Raw genomic sequence first — 23,482 nt, forward strand, 5'->3', positions numbered from 1 at the left:
CCCACTACTAATGAAAAATGTTTTAGGTGCCCACTTTTACAGAAATACTACAAAATTACAATGATATTGAGTGTTTAAGATCGGAATTATTTCGCTTTCATTTACCAAAAAAAAAAAAAAATACTAGAAAAATATTACAATACTAGATACTGCAGATATACTACTTTGGAAATACTACAAAAATACCACTACAGTAATTCTATAATACAAAAACTGAAGAAAAAAAAAACCTACAAAATAATAATAATAATAATTTCCTTTGTATTGTCATTCTTTGTAACAATGTACACAGAACGAAATGTTATACTATGGAAATACTACAAAACTTATGCTAGTTATATTATGGAAATACTACCTGAAAATACGTCTGTAATACTATAAAACTAAACATCAAACTTGTGCTTAAAACAGCATCCCATTACTTTAATTGTGAGCATTTTACAATTTGATGAAATGAATTTATTGAAAACAAATATGACATGTAGACGTCTGCTTCTATATTAATACATTTAAAAATTGGATAGGTCCTTGACACCAAATAGTTGCCCACCCCTAATCTAACGTAATGGTAAGCGGTGGGTCATTTTCCTAGGAAGTATTTTAATAAAGGTGATGGGTCTTTCGCGAATTTTGAAGCCCCCGTGCTATTGCTTTAGAAAATACTACCACCTTATGAAGTATTGCAATAAAAGTATATACAACTTAGTAGTGTGAAAATGGAGTAAAACACCCATCCTAAACATTTGTCTTTATTTAAAAGGAGAAAAAAAGCAAAACAGAAATACATTACACCCACGTTGCCGAGAGATTAGTACAACCCATCTATCGAAGACCCAACTTTTTCTTCTCTCTTTGCTTTTTTCGTACAACCTCCATGTTGCGATCCTTCCACATGCTCTTTCTCAGTTTGATGGGACGGCTGCCGACGTATTTCCCTGAATCGAGAACGAGACGCAATTAGGTTTTCCAAAATGAACACGATTTGGATTTTTTGCTGACGTGGACGGTATAAGAAACACTGACCATTCATCTCCCTCATGGCTCGCACATAATCATTTGGATCTTTGAAGCTGACAAAGCCATAGCCTTTGGTTTTTCCCGTACGTTTGTCTCTCACCACCTGTCAAAGGCGAAACATACCTTAAACATTGTTTATATTGCTATACGATTAGTTTATAGTTTAGTAGACACTCAAAATAAAGAGAGGGGACATAAATGTTGACTCGCAAGGGAAACACGACAGGAATGTCCGAAAATCTTTAAGAAGTTTTCACGGTATCCGTTTTACAAAATGTTGAGCGAGCATTTGAGTGCGAGCATGCCAGCAAACCCACCTTGGCCTTGAGGAAAGACGGATATCTGCTGAAGGCTCTGGCCAGGATGTCGTCGTTAACCTCGTTCCCGAGGTCTCCGCAGAAGATGCGGAAATCGTCTGCCACAGAGAAAGAACAGGTGAGAAGAAGCGACACTCGCTCCCTTCCTACTTGGCACGCCAAGACAAGTGGCGTTACCTGGTTCCCACTCCAACAGGCTGGCGTCCTCCCAGGATGTCCCGGCTGCTGTTCGGATGCACTTCCTCACTTTGTCGGACCTGGACTTGCTTTTTTTGTCTTCGTGGGAAGTTTCCACTGGCTTCAACACACACCACACAAAGCAAGGTTCATTAAACTGCATTTAGATTTGGATTCTATTGGTAAAAACATGAAGTAGAAGACATTTTTGGGGGTTCTTTAAAAATTAGTGGTCGATTAAAAACATTGGCAGGGGTGGACAAACTACGGCCCCCGCCAGGCTTTTTCATCCGCCCCGCCAAACTGAATAGGACTTAATATAATGACATTATATTAATAGTTGATGGAGTACCACTAATCAAAAGAGGTTTTTGGTGGCAACCTTCTCCTCATTGTTCCTTTGTTTGTCTACAACAGAAATACTATAAAACTACATATTAAGTACTGTGCTTAAATACAAGGACCTAATATATTATTTTGTTTTCATGAAGACAAACAATACTAAAGAACTTAAAAATACCTCTTAAGAAATACTACACAACTCTAATAATTCTAGAAAAATACTACAGAATACAGATACCAGCTCAGTAGCCTAGATGGTAGGGCGCCCGCTCTGAGACTGGGAGGTCGCTGGTTCAAGCCTCGGCCGAGTCATACCTAAGACTTACAACATTGGTACTCATTGCCTCCCTGCTTGGCGCTCAGCATTTAGAGTTGGAGTTAGGGGGTTTGGTCACCTAATGACTAAAAATGGCTGCGCCCTGTTTGGCTGCGGCTGCATCGGCTCGCTACAGTTTAACTGTACGTGTCAGTTGTATCGACATTTCGTTCTGTGTGCATTGTTACAAAGAATGACAATAAAAGTAAATTATTATTATCTATTATATAGATATACTACAAAGGTTTTTCTACAAAAATACTTCGAAAACATAAAAAAAGACTACAAAATAAAGTACATTAATACTTCAAAAATCCCCTCAAAAAAGTACGATACGATAATACTACACAACCAAGTGTTAACAGGGACCCAATTTCTGAAATCAAGAAATATAACAATTACACGTCTGTGTGTTAATTCATAAATGAAAGATTGGGAGTTTCGAATTGACACTAAAAGGTCCTTTCTGAGGTTTGTAAAATGGGAGTCATAAATTTTTATTATGCAAGTGTCAAAAGTGCCAATTTTGGACACTGAATCCTGTTTTTTGATTTGGGGGTAATGAGTAATCCGGATTCATGTAATTACTGACAAAACTCACAATTTGATCAGTTAAAAGAAAACGAGGGAAATTTTAAGTTGATCGAGCTGTCCGCCGGCCGACCCCGTGACGGAGGTCCGAGCCCGACCGCCGCCGTTACTGCCGCACCGCTGTACAACGGCGGCACCGCCACAAAGGGTTCAGGTGTCAGCTGGGTGACGCCTCCCACTCATTCTCTGTTACAGCCTGGACCCAGTTATACTTGAAATCACTCAAGCGCAACGGGTCAACACTTCACTTCTCCATCCCAAAGTCACTCCGACAACGACTGGCAGAAATCGTAATTTTCTGACTGAAACATTATCGGTCAGAAACTGTTTGTCGAAGACAATGAAAACATTATGACACAACGTTCCAAAATATTTTAGAGCTAATAACTATAATAACCAAACTAGGCAGGGAAAAAAACGAAGAGAGTCGATTTTAAGACTTGTAGACAAAATTTAAGACCGTTTCGTATCTTAATTTGGAGTTATCAAATTGAGGACTTCCATCCACTATCTGCACCGCTCGTCCTCAGTAGGGTCACAGGGGTTCTGGAGCCCATCCCAACTATCTTCAGGCAGCGGGCAGGGGACACTCTGAACTGGTTGCCAGCCAGTCGCAGGGCACACTCGGACAGACAATTGCTCGCTCATTCACACCTAGGAACAATTTTAGACCGGCCAATTCACCTGACATGCATGTTTTTGGAATGTGGGAGGAATCCGAAGTGCCCGGGGAAACCCGCGCAAGCACGGGGAGAACATGCAAACTCCACACAGGAAGGTTCGACCTCATGACCTCAGAAGTGTGCCGCACATGCGCTAACCATTGCCCTGCCGTGCTGCCCCACATTGAAGACTTTTTCAAGCTTAAAGACCTCGGGGGAACCCTGTATACATGAGCCTCCCGATAGATACAGTGACATCTAGTGGTCAAATATTACACAGTGTTCCTTTAATGAAAAAAAATATTGGCTAGACTTTTGGAAGTCAGATGTGCACGGCTGTGTTTTTACCTCATGCCGAACTGGTTCCCGCTCGGGCATGCTGGGACCAATGACGCCTCCGCTGTCCTCCATCTCCTTCCTTTCGAGTAGTCCGGCTGCCGCGGCGGCGGCCTGTTGCTCGGCAACCCGTGCCGCCAGCTCCTCCTGACACAAAAACATAGAAAACCTTGGAGTCAGGAGCCCAGTCTCGATTTATTTTCCATTTTATTTTGTCTCTGTTTTTTGATAAATATTGTGCATTCTAGACTACAAGCTGCTTCTTTTTTCTACATTTTAAACACTGCGGATAACTATGTAATGCGGATGTTAGCGAGGATGTCGACGGCTACTTCGGACTGACAAAATTCAAATGACTGTACAATCACAACAACCTCTACAGGTGACTGATCTTAAGCTCTCCCATCCCTTGCACACAAAATGATGGCGGGGAGACCAAGTATTGACACTGCTACATAATTTTTTTTAAAATCATAAAACATGCCATTCCCGTTTACTGAGCAGTTGCTTGATATTTATTGGGGTGACAGTTATCGGATTCATAACCGCCTAATGCGGCATTCATACACCTTTATAATGACCAAATTCAGGCATGTTTTAAAGAACTCTCAGAACCAATTTCTCCAGGACCCGGCCTCGTATTTCTTCACCTGTCCTCTTGGGCGTGATGCATAGCGGTGATAATGCTTCACGTGACAACACCATACAAACTAATGGCAACTGCTGTTAGTCATAAAGGAAGAAGAAATGCAATGGCAAAGCGAAGCCACCAGACGTTTTAAGCAGACTAGATTTAATTTTCTTCATGTTTTGTGTGGTCTATCGAGTCAGACTACCATGTAACTGTCAATAATTTCAAGCATTTACAAGCACTTCCCCCAAAATTCAAGCACTTTTCAAACCTTGAAAACACAACTACACTAACACAAAACCGCAAGCACAGGCATAAAATCACTCGTCACCTAGTCTCCTTTCCTCCAGCCTAATGTGTTTGGTGGCAGAAGCATTGTTGATAAAAGTTAAAAGCAGATTGGAGCAGTGAAATAAAAATGATAAAGGCTCTTAGAAGAGAGTTGGGCATTAACACATAATGAAAAAAAATATTCTACTTTCAACTTTTTAAGAACACCTCAAATGAGACACACCACTTTTAAAATACTCAATCTGCTGACTACTTGTTAGAAAGATTCCAATTATTTATGTGTAATGATTTTATTTCGTAGATCTCCTCGCTATCACTTTGTCATGTGTGCAATGGATGGGGGAGCTTAAGACCATTCGCATGGCGCAGCATGTGTACAGTGGGACCTCGGTTATCGCGGTTAATGGGGACCAAAACCACCCGCGATAAGTGAAAATCCGCAAAGTAGCAACGCCCCTTCAAAAAAAAAAAAAAATCTCATCTGCACCGCTTATCCTTATTAGGGTCGCGGGGGGGCCTGGAGCCCATCCCAGCCATCTCCCGGCAGTGGGAAGGGGACACCCTGAACTAGTTGCCAGCCAATCGCAGCTGCAAATCACATTAGTTCTGGCAGCTAGCTGCGTTCTTCATCGACGCACGAGCCGAGTGATCCACCGCTAAGAGTCGTACAGCTGGGCGATTTTACGTCCGCCCGGTACGATCTGAGACAAATTCACGACAGGGTTTTAACTTCGTTCGGTCGCTCCCGCGAGCGAGCCCCTAACCCGCCGTGCGTGTACTTTCGGACGCGATACGCGCGACAAGCCGAGCGGGTTGGGCGCTCGGCACGGAGGCCGGCTTCTCCCGCCCGGGCCGCGATGGCTCTACATGGCGCTACACGGCCCTCGATGGCTCCGGCCGACCAACGGGCGGCCGCGGGGGAAAGGGGTAGCTGGGGGCACCTGTGGGGTTAGGGGGGGCGGTGAAGCGGAAGCCGCACCGAAACCGCGGCCGGGAAACGAGAACGGCGCGCCGTGCTAGGGTCGTCGGCCGAGGGGGATTCCCGCAAAAAGTGAAAATCTGCAAAGTAGCACCCCTTAAAAAATTCTCATCTCATCTCATTATCTCATTAAATTTTTTTATTTTTTTTAACCATTACAAGCCGCGAACGTCGAACCGCGAAGTAGAGAGGTCCCACTGTACAGGTGGTTGTGATTGTATGAGATTCTGAATTTAAGTTATTACAGTACATTGAGTTTAGTTTTGAGAATGTTTTAGTCACACTCCTGCATATATTTTAATTCAAAACGTAATGAATCAACCAGCGCAGCAATAAATATAAAGATTGACAGCTGTGGACACAGCCCACAAACTAGTGTCTTACTCGCAGCACATTGTGTTACTTTTCTGTACTAGACATTTCCCCGCTGATTTTTTTTTTTTTTTTTTAAATGTAAGAAATGGACGTGAATGAGTTCATTTTTATGGCTGTGGCTTTGAATCCGGTGCTACTCATACAAAATGGAGTTTTTGTTCTTAAGTCGGTCTTCCGCCCACAATTGAGCGCATTCGCTCATCAGTAATTAAGTCCCCCCCCAAAAAAATGTTAGTATGGATCAGAGGTCATATCTTAAACCCAAGCCCGATCAGACCTTCGGCCTGGGTCGGGCCTAAAATGTCAATCACTATATTCTATCGGACTTCTCTCTAGCTGACTTTTTATTTTTCAAATAAATGTATGTTTATCTAATGTATATTAAAAAACTTCTCTCCATGCTTTGGCTTTTGCCAGCAATACATTGTTCTTCTTTCTCTCCCTGCCTCTCTCTTATTAGGCCGCGCTAGATTCCTGAGGATGTACTGCTGCTATGGTTTATGGGCCGATTTTAAACCCGTCAACTCTATAAAAAAATCCTTCAATGATGGGTTAACATAACCTCTGCAGATACAGAAATATAGATAATGTAAATGTTAATACAGTCTTCTTTCATTTAAGATTTTGTTTCAAAAGACAGGTATTAATTTGTTATCCTAAATCACATCTTCTCTTCTGAAGTCCTCACAATTAACATATGAAATTTCAGGTTTGCTCCAGACTCAGTCCTGCAAATCAAGTTAAATGGTCAGGCTCGGGGTGTTTTTTCTTTTTTTTAAGAACTGACTTTTATTCTCTTATGGATTGCAGTAGTATATTAAGAGATACGTTACCATTCTGGCTTGCCGCTGAGCCCTAATGTCAGGTTTCCGCATGGAAATGGTGACAGGCGGGGCTGAGTAAACTGTGGGGGCCGCTTGGAAGACGGTAGGCTGCTTTCCGGAAGGCGGGGCGGCCGTTCCGGTGGGCGGCGGCGACGACATCACGTCGTTGACAGGAGCGGATGTTGGGGCGTGCTGCACGGGCGGGGCAAGCCCCTGCGACGTTTGGCTGGGCATGGTAGGCTGCATCATGATGGGAGGGGGCGGCGGGGGCCGGGGCATGGGCGGGGCCACAGGGGGCCCGCGGATCATCTGGAGCCTCGGAGCAACTGTGAGAATTTAAAAAATACAATTTGATGAGTTTGTGGCCATGGTGAAGTCGTCAAATGAGTTTTTTGCGGGTTAACCAGACCGGGTCTTTGTAGAATATGCGGCACGAAGGCTGGTCTCATCATTGTGGGCGGGGGAGCGCGTACTGGAGTAACTGCAGCAAACAATTTTGAATATATCATACATAGTCGGGTAAGTGTTCCCTCAGGTCTCTGGAACCAGGATTCGGACAAGTGCTTGAAATCCTTGAAAATGCTTGGATTTTAATGTTGTTTCCAAGGAATGAAAAGTGCTTGAATTTCAGGTGAAGTGTTTGTAAATGCTTGAAATTGTTGCCTGGTTTCTCAACAAGTCTGCTTACAAATGATGCTTACACTGCTCTCTGGTGGCTTCGCTTTGCCATTGCACTGTAGTATGAAGCATCATTGCATGCTACACCCAAACAGGCGATTATCAAGTATGTATGAATGCAAAAGGAGTGTGTATCAATTATCAACATTTTAAAATTGAACAAAAAAATTAAAGCAATTCCCCTGGGTAAGCTGTAATGGCAAGAACTTCCTTCAACTGAATATGTAAGCTACACATTACTGTCGTATTTACCCAACACCTATAAGGGGAGAGATTTGTCCCAAAACAATTATATTCGCAATTTACTCAAGATCTAAATATCATGTGTCTTGATAAATGCACACGCAAGATTAAAAATCTCATCTGTAGATCAGATAGATTTGTAGATCTGCAAAATGCATGATTCACACCGGATTTTTTATTTTCAAAGGTACTGATGAAACTGGAAAATTGGCTTTGAAAGTCCTTAAAAAGTGCTTGAATCTGGCCATGAAAAGGTGTACGAACTCTGTGGAATATTCACCTGGTCCAACAAAGGTAGGTGGTGGTCCAACAAAAGCCCCTCTGGCCTCGAGTGTTTGTTGCACCTGGAAAGAAATTGTACTTTATCTATTAGTACTTTCAAAAAAACACAACCTCAGCCCAATTAGCTAGATCACAGAAGGTTTAATTAGTGTTTCACATACATAGAAACATTTTGGTGAGCTGCCAGTGTCCAATTGGTTTAAAAAGGGGCTGTAGTGAACTTTTGTAATTATTGCCCCAGACTTCTGCACAATATGTTAAATATGGCAGAACGAGAGAACAATATAATAAATACAATGCATTATAATTTGAAAGAAATTTGTTTTTGTTAATTATTGAAATGCTTTTAGATACCTTAGTTTGCATGTGTCTGATGTGTGTTTTCCAACTTAATTTATTGTCTATTATGACCCCTAAAAACTTAATTTCTGATACAATGTCTATTGCGACACCATCCATTTTTACTTCTAAATCTTGATTTGCCTTATGATTACCAAAGAATATTACTTTGGTTTTATTTAAATTTAAAGATAATTTATCTATATCCATCCATACTTTTAGGTTAATTAGGTCACGATTAATACAGGTTACCAAATCATTTGAATAGAAAATGTTAGTGTCGTCTGCAAATATTACTATTTTCAATAGTTTTGAAACATTAAAAATATCGTTAATATATAAATTAAATAACTTTGGTCCCAGGATAGAACCCTGTGGTACTCCACAACAGATGTCCAAATATTCAGATGAAAACTCTCCCATTTTTACATATTGCTTCCTCCCTGTCAAATAACTTTGAATCCATTGCAAAGCCACTCCCCTGATTCCATATCTTTCCAGTTTTTTTAATAGTATATTATGATTAATGGTATCAAATGCTTTTTTTTAAATCAATAAATGCCCCGACTGCGTATCTCTTCTTTTCTATACTATGGGTGATTTCTTCTACTGCATCAATAATTGCCATTGTTGCTGATCTGTTTGCTCTAAAACCATATTGACTTTCATTAATCAATTTATGTTTATCCACAAATTGTTCTAGTCTATTATTGTAAAGTCTCTTTAATATTTTAGAGAACTGAGGAAGCAGAGATACCGGTCTATAGTTTGTAAAAATGTGCTTGTTTCCATTTTTGTATATTGGTATAACTTTTGCTATTTTCATTTGATTTGGAAATGTGCCTGTTAGAAATGATAGATTACAGATGTAGGTCAATGGTTTCACAATGCTATTTATAATTTGCTTAATTAGTACCATATCGATGTCAAAACAATCCATAGACGTTTTGTTTTTACAGTTGTTAACCACGTCTAAGATTTCTGATTCCGTAACCCCAGATAAAAACATGGTCTTGGAGTTCATTTTTATCAGTGACTCAAATTGTTTACCACTGCAATTACCTGCTGTAAACCATCAAAGAAGAACTTGCATCCTTTTATAGCAGCTATCACAAAGCAGCAATATTTAACACTGTAATTATTCCAAATCACCAATATGAGTATTAGATTTAATAGTTTTTTAACTGATATCGGTGATTGGGTGTGTCTACTCTGCAATACGATACCTTAAAATAGTACAGCAATGTTATCAAAACTACACTAGTTATTTATCGTCTGATTAGATGACGGGCAAAATATGTTTTGCAACAAACTCCTGTCTAGTTTACCAGGTTTTTATAACTAGTGTATTCATGATTCAATCGTTAACAAGGGCACACAATAATCATAGAATGTGGTCCTTAATTTTGCGCTTGATCGATGGGTTTAAATTTAGAATGTACAAAATCTTCTTAAGGGGGAGCATTTCCCCAGAACCCTTAGAGTGCCCACCCACCAGGGTCTCACTAAATTCTTTGGGAAACACTATTAGCTTATATACAGAGTTTTTGCATCATATAAAGAATTGTTTTTTAATTCACCGAGTGATAGGTGTTGGTGCCGATAATTGGTCGAACGACTGGTAGTGTGGTGACAGCCAAAGCTACAGGTACAGCCTCCATGACCGGCGGGCTTCCTGAGAGAGGCACAGTACCACCAAGAACTTCTTGCTCAAACCTACGACAAGAGACATCACAAATCTCCATTGGAATTGGACACATTCTGAAGGGCCGGTAATGTAATATTTGAGCTAAGCAGCCCTTGTCTGTCTACAAATCCGGTGATGGATACTCACAGAGCCATCTCAGCCTCCATCTCCTTCAAACGATCCTCTCCTGATTTCAGCGCCATTGCTAGGACATGCAAAAGACAGAAAAACTCGCATTTAATGATATCTCGTGATTAATGTTGCACTTAAGTACTATGCATGTTTATAACTGTTTACTAATACGTTTTCCACCATATTTAGATACATTTTTTGGAATCATTTCAAGTTGTTTACTTTGTTTTTTTTTTGTAGGACCAATCTAGTCTTTCCAATTTTCTAGATCGTCTTGGTTCCACAAATGATCCTTGTTTATAACTTTTTATTTTATATCAGGCTTGTCAAACATATAGCCGGCCCGTAGGATGATTTAATGTGACCTGCCATAAATGCCTTGGAATCTTAAAAAAAGAAGCGAAACGAGTCTCTAGATCAGGGGTCTCAAACATGGTGCCTGTGGCCACCAGCGTGTACTGGCAGGACAGGTCTCTGGTGCCCGCAGACCTGTTTATAAAATAGCTTACCAGTGCTGGGTCTAGTAAAATGATTTTATTTTTGTGGTTGACTGAGTCTATTCAATCCTCCTTCCAATAATTAACCTGGTCATTACATAGTAACAACATATTAATGACAAAAGTGGGTATTCTAAATGTATATCTGACTGGGCGGCACGGCAGGTGAGTGGTTAGCACATCCGCGACACAGCTCTGAGGTCATGGGTTCCTGTGTGGAGTTTGCATGATCTCCCCGTGCTTGCGTGGGTTTCCTCTGTGCACTCTGGATTCCTTCCACATTCCAAAGACATGCATGTCAGGTTAATTGGCTGATCCATATTGTCACTAGGGGTGCATGAGTGAGTGCGTTGCCTTTCCCCGTGGGCCCTGCGACTGGCAGGCAACCGATATTGGGTGTCTCCTGCCCACTGCCTGAAGATAGCTAGAATGAGCTCTTGTTTTTGCATTGTTGCTTGATAAGGTGAGATGCAATCACTAATAATGGAAGCAATTTGCTGAGGTTGGCATGTATGCGAGTTCAAGTTGATCGCCGTGCAAACATGGACACTAAATGAATACAAAACAGCCATTTCTACACGTATCCCAAATCCCCATTAAACTACGTTGTTTAACAAGTGAACGTCAAATTATTTAAGTCTACAAACGAATGTCATTTATCTTTAAAAATGCACTTACCTTATTAGAAACTGCGAGTCCTGTGTGAACGAATGTTTGTCTTGAGGATGAGACTTGAGCTAGCGTGGAAAACACCAGTGCTTGTGGGGAGCAACCACTGTTCAAGACGAAGCTTAATAACTTGCTTGTTAAGCAATATGATACTCGTTCAAAACATCTCGAGTACGCATAGTAATATTTGCTAAATTTCAAAGGGAAAGGAAAGAAAACAGTGCTCAACACATTTGCCAGCAGAATTAGCTTCCAGGATGCATTTCCGTCGTTTTCTTGTCACTTTGTTGCCCCCTTCTGGAACGGAGTAGTAAAGAAAATTGCGAAGGGAGGAATGACACCCACGTTGCGTGGGTCACTGGCATGTTCTAGTTACGCTACTTTTCTCTAGTAGTCAGTTGCAAAATTCGAAACATCATTAATGCCTCAGCTGAGTGAAAATTGGTGGAAAACCCAAGGAATCCAAAAAGTGCACACTGGTACAAGTTCGATAAACTGAATAATCAGTTAAAACTCGTACTTATCGACATAGCCCTGTTTCAGGTGGTGCCATTCCAAATGCCTCAGCTTGTCAAACATATTTGATGTGGGAAATCTGTGCTTAAACTTCTGCAAACAAATCAAATTCACTTCATAATACTTGAATTTAAAACATATTTTACTTGCTGACGCCATCTTCTGGCTCAAATCATCATCGCAGTCTCTGCCAAGGCGCTTGTATGGCGCGTGCACGTACGTGTCGATCTTCGATCCGTTCGAATAAACTATTTTTCATCTTTGATTCCAATCTTTTTCACTTCTCCGCGTCCCCCTTTGAGAATATGTATTTTTAAAAACAACTTAATAGACAGGACATAACAGTTACTTACGTTGACGATCACAATCTAATTTTACAGGCTTGTGCATACTAAACAAATAAAATCTATGAGGGAAAAAAGCGGATATTTTGCATGAATGCATTATGCGTGACAGATTTTAATAAAAACTTTTACGAATGTATTTTTTTAGACATGGCTCGGGATGTATAAATTGGAGTCGAAAGATGTTTTATGGGAGAGAGCATGACAAGCAATATTTTTTTGTGCTATTTTCATTTCGAGCCGTAGCGTAGTTTTATTCCACTGTTTGCTAGGTCCCTTAATGCATGGTGTCTATTAATGGATGCTGAGCTGTTAAAAACGTTGAATTTCTGTTCATACAAACTTAATTGGATGTCAATTGTCAATTTAGGTAACAGTCAAGTCAAGTCAAGTCATTTTTATTTGTATAGCCCTAAATCCCGAAGAGTCTCAAAGGGCTTCACAGATCATTACACTATATTACACAGACTATTTTTCAGACTTTTTTTCAGAATATTATCATACATTTCCCTGCTCTGGAGCCGACGAAATGAGTAGGTTATTCATATGCTATAGATTAGAAGTGAGTTTTAAGCTTAGATTTAAACATGATAATTTAAGATTCAAAGAAAGCATCAAACTGGTTCCGGGAATTAATTTTTAAACATTTGTGTTGGACAGTGTGCCTCGATATTTTTGACTGGAAAAAAAAGAGCGCCTTGACTCAAAAAAATGTTTAAAACCACAGGCTTAGAGTAAACCCGTCCCTCCAAAACATATATATATATATATATATATATATATATATATATATATATATATATATATATATATATATACCTCTGCCAAATGCAAGAGTATTTGGCAGAGGTGTAGAGATGATGGATAACAGTGGAACGGTGTGGCAGGTAAGTCAGTTGTTGTTTGCAGATGACACAGCGCTTGTGGCTGATTCTGAGGAAAACCTTGAGAAGGTTGGTAATGGAGTTTGGAAGAGTATGTGATAGGCGTAAGTTATGTGTCAATGTTGGGAAGAGTAAGGTGATGACGTGTTCAGGTGATGGAGTGGGCATGGCGCTAGAAATAAGGTTGAATGGACAGGTGCTGGAAGAAGTTGAAAGCTTTAGGTACTTGGGTTGTGATGTGGCTGCAGTTGGTGGAATGGAGTGCGAGGTATTGCACAGAGTGAATCAAGGAAGCAAGGTTTTGGGTGCTCTGAGGAGAGTGATGAGCAACAAGAGTATGAGTATGGATGTTAAAAGGGGACTATATGAGAATGTGATTGTGCCGACTGTGTTGCATGGTGCAGAGACTTGGAGCCTGAACGCAGATTTAAGAAGGAAATTAAATGTTTTTGAGATGAAGTGTTTGAGGAGTATGTTAGGAGTGACCAGATTGGATAGGTTGAGAAATGAAATTGTGAGAGATAGAATTGGAGTAGTCGTGAAACTGAGCATGCGTGTGGATAAGAGAGTACTCGGTTGGTTGGGGAGGATGGATGAAGACCGAATGTTGAAGAGTATCTACAGATGGAAGGAGACCAAGAGGAAGGCCGCGATTTATGTGGATGGATGGTGTTGTGAATGCACTGCAGGAAAGAGGTCTAAATATAGTGGAAGCTAGAGCTCTTGTTGGTGATAGGAATGAGTGCAGAGGTGTTGTAAAAGGATAGTGGGATGTTTGGAGGCGTTCTAAAGGATGGGCAGGGCACCTGTATGATGCGGCAGGGGTAAACCAGTGAAAGCTGTCGGGCCCTGCTGTTGAACAGAAAAGTGGGTTGTGTCACCCTGACCTGAGTGACATAGCAGCTTTCTTGTGTCCCGTTTCATCTGGAGGGACGAAAGCATGACCAACTTGGGTGCCGAGGTGGCTTAACGTGTTTGGATGTTTGGGCATGTGGGTTGGCCATGGTCCAAACATTTTTGTGTGTGATTTTTGCCACTTTTCCCCCTTTTTTATTTTCTTTCTTATTGTACGTATGTGTTTGTCTTGCTGTCGGTCACCCCTCTCGAGGGATATGACCAGGGTAGATAGATGGAAATCTTGTTCTGAACTCCCTTTGTAAACACTGTACATAGAGGCTGCAAAGAAAATGTCATTGGCATTTTGTATTAATTGTTTTTCCTTGGCTGCATGTTGGTGTAAGATCACCTGTATTATTTTGAGATCTCTTGTGATTAAGGCCTACTTAAATAAATGTAACTTGACCGAATGACCATAAAGACGATCTTGAATTTCTCAACCCACTGGTATTTAAAAAAATGGACTTTTATATAATAGTTCAGGGGTGGCGAACACGTGGCTCAAGAGCCGCATGCCGATAAGAATGCGGCTCTTTGCCTCATCATATTTTCTATAAACTGTGGCTCTTTGCCTTGTTTCATGTTTTTTTTTTGTGTGTGTATTGAGGGTGGACACTTTCCTTGAAATCAACAGAAGAACATTACTTGTTGTATTGTAAGGAGAGGAGTGTGTCATGGGAAATAATATGTTTGTGATTGTGTGTGTTTGTGTGTGTGTCATGGCAGGTCAGTGCGTGGCGTGGCTCTTTGTCTCTCACAGTTAAAAATTTCGGCTCTTTGTGTCAAACCCCTCTAATAGTTGATGTATTTTTTTCTTATTATTCGATCAATGTTGTTTATGTTATAAATGACGTTTTTAACCACTAGAAGGCGCTAAATAATAAACAATATCCTTAAGGTATCAAGCTAGCGAGCTATCTGTTGAGCTAGTTATCTAACTATCCATCTTTTTTAAAATAGAAATATGATGGTATTTAAAGTATGAACGTTTTTATTCAGAACATCGATTTGAGTTTCGGTGTCTGAAAAGTGCTAAAGAAATATACATTTGGATTTGGATTTAAATGCCGGTATCCATTTTTTCTGGTTTATATCTACATCCACTTCCTTCTGTGTATATGTAATCCTATTGGACAGCAAATACGTGACGTCATCGCGTGGGCGCGGTTTAGTCCGAATAGGATTTGAGGTACTGTGCAATAAAACTGCTCAGTGCGAAGCCAGCGGACGCAGTTAGCAAATCAGTGCAACAGTGAGCGAGTTCTTCCAAAATGCTCCGTGCAGTGTTTTCTCGAACTCTCCCGAGGGTTAACGTTTTATCGGCAAAGCACTTCTCCGCCGCGGCCATACCAGCACCCAGTACCCAACCAGAAGTCCACTTTAATAAGGTATGCTTAGCAAGTTTTCTTGCACAATTCTTCGAGCTTGAGATAAGAACTTGCAGGCAGTGCCTCGGTAATGGTGAAAACAGCTGTTGAAGATATCCGAAGAGGGCGCCTTTTTGCACAGATTGCGATTTACATAACATGAGAGTGAACACGGAAAGTAAATTGTCATGTCGCCAAATATGATTTTGCTGCAGCAGCAGGTTTTGTCGCCGTATTCTGCATTCCACGTTCGCTGATAAGCCAAGTTGCATAAATATCCTTTTTTCCTTTTTTTTAAAGGGACAGTGTGTGTTATTTAGTGCCTTCTATGGATTAAAACAACCGTGAGTCATGATACAAAACAATGTTTATTTAGATAATAAGCAAACATGCACAGACTGTTATATAAATGTCAAATTTTAACAAATATTATGAATTTAATACATAAACGTAGTACTGTTGAAACGTTTATTTATTACAAATTACTATTATACTGTCAAATAGGGAGACTGTTTAGTCAGCCACCTGTGTCTCTGCCCTAGTGGCCCTCTAGAGCATTTTTTTCCAACCCTTTTTGAACCAAGGTACACTTTCATTTGTAAAAAAGGTTCCGAGGCACACCGTCCGTCAAAAATGTTTTAAAAGGAAGTTATGTCAAATATTTCACTGTACTACCTAATAAGCAGATTAGTATATTAAAAGAAGAAAATAATACTTGATGATGCACTTCATTTATGCTTTTATTCTTTACTTTGTTAAACAAATTAAGTTATTAAATTTACTGCGCTACCTCATGAGCAGATGATTAGTATATAAATATCTACTGCCACCTACTGATATGAATGACTATTACAGTTCCTCATCTGAAGATAGCAAAAATACTGAATAGTGGCCTGATTTTTTTAAAAGATAAAATTGGGCAAATTCCAGCAGCACACCAGACAAGGTCTCACGGCACACTGGTTGAAAAACACTGCTCTAGAGATTTTTCAGAAATATTTGAAAATGTTTGTTGGACCTTATATGTATTTTGTGTGTAAAGGTTATCTTCAGAATACGTATTGCAAACGGAATGATTAACGTTTCTGTATATTTGACCTTTTCTTTTCATTCAAAAGTAGATTTTTATAAGGCTTTTATTTTTTTCAGCTGCAGACATATTTGTTTTTGTGTTTGTTTTTTGAATGCATGACGAAAATCCGCAAAATAGCGAAACAGGGAAAAGTAAGCCACGTTGTGGCAAAGGATTAATTTACTCGTAGACATTTCTTTTCATTTTAATAAGATACGTCTCACCTATAGGGAGCAGACATTATTGTCAGCCATCTTGCTGCTACAGGGACCCAAAAACTTTTAAAAATCTGGGCAAAAATATAAGAAGAAAAACAGTGCTTTTGGGTCACCATGACTCTTCATAGTTTGTATTTTTCCATGTGCTTGTTAACACTCATTTTCAGTTGCACAACACAATGCAGCTACATGTAGTGGTCAAACAACACACGCTGTCCCTTCAAACAGATGTTGTGTATTATTTAACACCTAGTGAAAAAAAAAAACTGTATTTCAGTCAAAAAAACAACAAAAAACAATATTAATTTGAATCCTAAGCAAAAATACATGGACTATCATATAAACGTGGCTTTTTTTTTTAAATCAACCTTAGGTCAAAAAATTTGTATTTATTTTACAGTATAAAGGGAAGTTGACATGGTTGTCGACCATCTTGCTTCTAAGGGTACTCCGAAGAACAAAAATATAAAAAAAAAAGACTTTATGGTCACTTTAAGTCTCCGTAGTTCATATTCTTCCTTGTGCTTTTTAACAATAGTTTTGGTTGCACTACACAGCACAGCAACATCTACCGGTCAATTCATACAAAAAATGTATTTCTATATATATTTTACCATCCAGTCCAATTTTTGTTTACCTCTGAATCTTGTAGCTTTTCATCAACAACGAGTGGCAGGATGCAGCGAGTGGGAAAACCTTCCCGACTATAAACCCGTCAACCGGGGAGGTCATCTGTCATGTGGCTGAGGCCAGCGAGGTAAGCAAGCACAATGCTTTTCTTTCAGCTCCTCGACTCCAACTGAAAAATAAGAAGGCAAAATGTAACACTAACCACAACCTTCAAGGCATGACAGGAGAAGGGAACCCCCACCTCGATATAAAAAAATTGCACCCAAGCGCAGACATCAAACATGTAAATGATATGCCATGCATTTAGGACACCTGCAAGGTAAAGAAAAACATCAATGAATTCGAAATGATGAACCACTTTGCTAACATCGTGGCCAATATTTGCTTTGTCATTACCGTGGGCCCATTTCAACTGTCTCTGGGGCCCCGTTGAGTTCAGGGCCCCAAGCAATTGTCTGTTTTACCAGCCTCTTTAGTTCATTCAAAGCACTGAACAGATTTAGTCATAGTTGTTTGTTTTGGAATGCGCCTGTGGCCAGAAGTGGTTTGTACAAGGTTGCATTTATTCCGTTTCATGTACGTTTTCTTTCAGTACTTTTAAGAGTTATTTTATCACAGACTGGTATTTCCAGTTCCTCAAGTGATCGCATACAGTGTAGTGTACCTTGACGTGCTCTTTAAGCTGTAGGAATTGACACGTTTAAGGCTTAAAACCCAGTGTGGCTTGTACAACAAAAACAAATTTGAGTTTTGTTCGTAAATATGAACATGCAGCTTTTATTCAGGTGCACTCTGTGGTCTGGAATTGGCAGTATACAAAAAGAAACATCTGTAATCTGCTGCCACCAATTGATATAGATGAATGTTAGTTACTCTGATGATCACTGGAAGAAAAAAGATACCGAACAATGCCGTGCTTTTTTTTTGCAAAAAAAGAATTGGGTACTTTCATGCGGCACAGTAGTGTGATTCGGCCCAACTTGATTAGAATATAATATAGATATATATAAGGGGATGCATTCAGTATTTATATTTGTGACAGGGCTTGCACTCCTTTTCCCCTTAAAAAATAAAGTGAAGGGAAAAGCCTGTTTACATTCCACTACAAACTACTCCTCCCTTAAGGTTTCTTATCGCACAGACCCTCCCCTACTTACGACCATTCGACTTACGTGAAACGGTAGATTTTTTTTTCAGGATGTCAAAAAATATCCGGACATTGCTGTAAGTTAGATTTTGTATTGTGTGCATCTTTTTCTGAGTAGAGGACAGTACTGTAGGGCTTCTTTCCGACCCTACCGGCGTGTGGTGGCGCTGTGAGAGATTACCCAGCATCCACCCCGAAGAAAAATCCGCTTTCTCTTCCTAGTTTGTGTGTAAATACACTGCACTTTATCTCTAGCACGTTAAGAACATTGGAATTTTTATTGTTTGATATCTCGTGCATCCATTCAATATGGTTGGTGTAAAGTGTAAGGAAGAGGCGAGCCGTTTCATTTGATATGAAATGAAAGCGGAATAGGAAAGCTTGTTGCGGTTGACAAAATGGTTGGATCGCTTTTTTTCTGCCACTTTCTACCACAGAGGAGGAAGTAGCCCAACTCTTGAAGTTCATCTTCCTTAAGTAAGTTAAACTTAACTTTATTTATCTTTATAGAGCATATTATTTTATGAAATGTTTATTTTTCATTCCAAAACAACACGGGTTGTTACTTATGCAAGCCTTAAACATACATATTTAAACCTTAAAGATACAAAATATAGCACTGAAGCAACTCACGAACAAATTCAACCTACGAACAATCTCATTCGCAAGTAGAGCAGCGTCTGTATTCAGAAATCACACAAAAAATGCATAAATACAAAGTAACCTTACTTGAATGGTGATTTCCGACTTGTCGTCTCATGCAAGTTAAGCCATGCCAAGCTGCGGTTTATAAAAGATAGTCGCCTGCATACGACTGCGTAAAGACAGGGCCATTTTAAACAGTTCAGTTTTGCTATTTTACATTCACGATACAATTTATATTGTGCAAAAGTGGCCCACATAAAAAAAAACACCCTGCAATGCATCACATCATGAGACTTGCTGTTCTTTTTTCAATTAAAAAAAAAAAAATCTGTTATGCAACAATTCCTGGAAGTAGTTGCAAAATCTGAAATAGTCTGTTGATCCCTTGTATATTCCTTGCACAAACAGGACTTATTTTTTAAATGGTTGCAGAGGTCAAATATAATAATTTTCCTGCGCCAAATCAAAAAGGCCCTGTTCACTGATGTTTTCTTAAGGTTATCCCTGATTACTGTTTTATAAATGTAAATTTTAAACATCATGTAAATCAGTATCATGCGGTAAGGTTCATGTCTGATGTGGCAGTTAGATTAACAAATAAATGAACCTATGTCTTTTTCATCATTTGATTGGCAGAGCAAATAAGCATGGATAAACTGTAGCATAGGAAAACAGGTTTTATTATCTTATTTTTACTCAAAAAAGAAGTCTATACACTGCTCCTCTGAATACAAGCATCAATAGATGGGTCATCCTCCATTATGAAAAAAAGTCCATGTAAAGAGAAAAAAATGATAGGAAGGCTTAACTTGCTGTTAATTTGATAATACTGTCACTAATTATATTGTTTGCGGCTGAGGTGTGTGCCAAATCAGAATCCATGGTCTCACTATCGCCCTCTGCCATGAGGCAAGAGAATTGCGTGCCTCACTCTGCATCTGCTGACACTCACCACAATAATGCGTTGAATATTACCGTATCAATAATGTCCATAATGTGAAAATTCTGCTCTTTTAAAAATGAAAATGCCTGAATTGTGACGTGAAATGAGGAAACTGAAAAATATAACCGTTAGACATATTTTTATTTTGTATTTAATGTAATTGTAAATTTATGTAACACTCTTCAAGACCTCCCAAAGAGCTTTACAATGTGCTTCACACTTACCCATTCATACACACACTCACACATTGATAGCAGTGTCAGCCATAAGAGATTAGGGGTTCAGGGTCTTGCCCAAGGAGACTTAGATATATAACAGCTGGGAATCGATCCTGCGACGTTGGTGCTAGTTGGCCAAACTTGACTAAAAAGTTTTGATTTAACTCAGCTGTTTTTAAGAAGAGCGAATCTTAAAAAAGTGTAGTGCGGACTGTCTGAGACCCCCTAAGACCACAGGTTGCAAAATAAATACAACTTTAAACTTCTTAAATATATTTTGCTAATATTGGGAAATGACTGAGATTGTTTAGTACTAAATTATGGACACACGGCATTACACTCTCAAAACTAAAATATTGTTATTTTTGTATTATGCGGGTGTGTCTCTAACAGCTGCCCATCACAGTGGCAATTTTTTTGTATGTTGTCACTTTTTTTTCTAAATATCATCTATTTTCAGTGTGACTACGGATTTGAATTGATCTATTCTACTCTAGTCTTGTTATTAACATATTCTTTCTTTTTAAACTATTCTATATAATTACCTTGTATTATACACTACAATATATTTTTTACTCTATTCTTTTTATTCCTTTAAATCTATTATTTTATCATTGAGTGTTCGCGTGTCAAATGATTTCTTGTATATATCATGTTTATGGTTTATTCTGGCTGAATAAAAATAGATACCAAATACAAATTTGATTTTGGATGCATCAATGATGAATATTTATTAAAAAAAACATAAAACAGGGCATGGATCAATTATATTCAATATACTGTAAGTGTCAAAGAGGGAAACTAGAAACCACTGTACGATTTCCCCAAATTTCAACAGACTGTGTCAAAATACACTGTATAATAGACAAAAGAAACTGTTCAACACAATAAACCATCTACTTTATCAGTTTTGTTTTGTTCTAAAAATGAGTCGTGGGCTACTCCTTTTGTTTTTGAGAGTAACTGGACCCTTGTATTAAATAAAACGCCATCAATGTATTTGAGATCGTGATCCCGTATGTAAAGATTGTGGCCAATATTTGCTTTGTCATGAGTGTGGGCCCATTTCAACCGTTTCCGGGGCCCCCTGTCCTTAGGGCTTCGAGCAACTGTCTGATTTACTGCACTCTTTATTTCATTCTCTTTTGTGTAACATGTACAGGCAGTAAAAAGTTAATTATTGGCAATCACTGGAGTCTTGTTTAATTCCGCAAGAAGACAATTATAATGTGCCGTAACAAGAGATAAGATGGTTATTACCAGACGCAGACAGTATTAGTGTCTCTCGTTACCTTGACTTTGAAACTATGGTGACGCATCAAACCAGTAATTGGCCCATGCTTTGGAGTACGTTGGGAAAAAAAAGACTTGTTGGCTTTCAGTGTGATTTGTGACAATATTTTATGACTAATTAACCACAAGATGGTCACTATGTGAAATAATGACCCAAACATAATGCTATTGTTAGTTTTATTGTTGAACCAGACTAATACTAAAGGGACAGAGTGTATTTTTATTACCACTTAATGGAAATCACTTATTTAAAAAGACCTTTGCTTTAAGTGGTGAACAAATACACATGATGTATGATACAAACATAACTTTAGGTCGAGAGATCTGTTTAATCTGACATGATTGTCGTCCGTTTTTCTAATACATTTATGGGATAACCTCAAAAAGGCTGTGCAAAGGGAAATTGTAAAGTCAAATTGTGCGTTTTGGTCGGTTTGAGTCTCTGTAGTTTGTATTTTTCCTTGTGCTTGTACAGCATGCGTTTCTTCTCTTCATACGTATGTATTGTGACTTCTCCCTCCTTGTTTTTCGGTGCTTGTTTTGCAATCAATAGAATATTGCCCAGATTGCTCCCTGTTAGTGTGCAGGCTCCCGAAGGCTTCGAGTTTTGTTTTGGTCTAGGTTAGGCAAGTTCGCATTGGCTAGTTGGTTTGCCCACGTGTTTGTTGCTGGTAGTTTTTTTTTCCGTTGGCTCTCAGTTTCCCTGGTTACTTACTGCATGTTTTCTGTCGGCCAGTCTCCTGTTTTTCTGCTGATCAGTCCCGGTTAGCCATTTTCGCAGCCGGGTAACCTGCCTGTGTGTTATTTTTGGCATGCATGATAGTTTTGCCTAAAATACCATGTAATTATTAAGATAATAATGACATAGTTTCTTTAAAACGCAGCGGATATTGATATCTGCCGCTGATGTCGGCACAGCACCCGGTATGGCTATTGGCCCATCCCAGCCAAACTACTATTGCATTGCATTGGTACAATCTTTCCTTTTTTATTATTAATTTTACTTTATTCACTACATTTGATTTATACGTCTGTCAATGGCAGTGAATAAACTAGCACCAAAAATGTGTACAATAATCCCTTGCTCTAACGCGGTTTAGATTTTACGTTTTTGCTACTTCACGGATCTGCATCGTGCATTGGATCCTGCTTCCTGATTGGCTAAACAGTTTCCCCGCTTATTATTATTAGACTGTATAGTATTCATTTGTAAAAGCAAATCAATATTTCATACAGTACTTTAATTTGATAAACAAATGCTTAAGGCCGTAAAAAGAGTTAGTGCTTTGGTCGCAGTGTATAATAGAATATTTGATAGTTTACTAATTGCCTAAAATGAAAGTTTTTCTACTTACAACAGATTCTTTTAGGAACGTAATCCCCGCAAAAGACAAGGGATTACTATATTCCTTTTACTTTATTTCCTGCCAATTATCTCTAAATCTGTCAATGGCACTGAATAAGCTAATGCCAAAAAGGTGTATGGGTGTTGCTGTCATTGGCAGTGAATGAGTTGAGAGAATTTAGTGCCATGCTAATTGCTACTGCATTGTCAAGTAAAACAAATGCAGTGCTTTTATATGAAGAGCTCTCGCCCTAAGAAAGCCAAATTTAAAAAGTTTGAGGGCCATTGCCATTGTGTACATAATTCCCTTTTGCTGAGTGCATTCAGCTTGGCCGTCGCTGTTTTGTTTTACCCTGCTGACCTCCACACAACCTGCATTCTTCAGATGACGGCGTCAACAAGAGAGGAAGTGTTGCCTGCTTTTCGCTCAGGGTCAGCTCAGGCAAAGTGGATTTATTTGGACTTCAAATTGAGTCAGCAAGAGTATCCAGCCATTACATGCACCGCTTATCCTCAGTCAGGTCGAGGGGGTGCAGGAGCCCAGTTGGCAAGGGACACTCTCAACTTGTTGCCGGTCG

General features: G+C 39.4%; 2 protein-coding genes across 2 annotated transcripts in view; one reads left to right on the forward strand and one right to left on the reverse strand.

The window, feature by feature from the left end:
• Positions 1 to 733: 733 nt before the first annotated feature.
• rbm42 (RNA binding motif protein 42) lies at positions 734 to 11,686 on the reverse strand. The gene is made up of 11 exons (XM_088326283.1): positions 11,395 to 11,686; positions 10,235 to 10,292; positions 9,981 to 10,116; positions 8,060 to 8,123; positions 7,268 to 7,339; positions 6,868 to 7,184; positions 3,771 to 3,905; positions 1,512 to 1,632; positions 1,335 to 1,432; positions 1,024 to 1,120; positions 734 to 935 (listed from the first exon to the last, which is right to left on the reverse strand). Exons 2-11 carry the CDS (start codon positions 10,288 to 10,290, stop codon positions 823 to 825), a joined length of 1,209 nt encoding a protein of 402 aa, XP_088182409.1. The 5' UTR covers positions 10,291 to 10,292; positions 11,395 to 11,686; the 3' UTR covers positions 734 to 822.
• Positions 11,687 to 15,206: 3,520 nt separating this feature from the next.
• The window catches only part of LOC148371723 (aldehyde dehydrogenase, mitochondrial-like), a 29,301-nt gene continuing 21,025 nt past the window's right edge, over positions 15,207 to 23,482 (forward strand). The window contains exons 1-2 of the mRNA XM_088326286.1: positions 15,207 to 15,414; positions 17,336 to 17,440. Of these exons, the coding sequence (XP_088182412.1) occupies positions 15,298 to 15,414; positions 17,336 to 17,440 (222 nt within the window). The 5' untranslated portion in view covers positions 15,207 to 15,297. The remainder of the gene's footprint in view (positions 15,415 to 17,335; positions 17,441 to 23,482) is intronic.

This window comes from Urocampus carinirostris, chromosome 2, assembly GCF_059441175.1.
Source record: "Urocampus carinirostris isolate Australia breed hairy pipefish chromosome 2, RoL_Ucar_1.0, whole genome shotgun sequence".
Taxonomy (NCBI): domain Eukaryota; kingdom Metazoa; phylum Chordata; class Actinopteri; order Syngnathiformes; family Syngnathidae; genus Urocampus; species Urocampus carinirostris.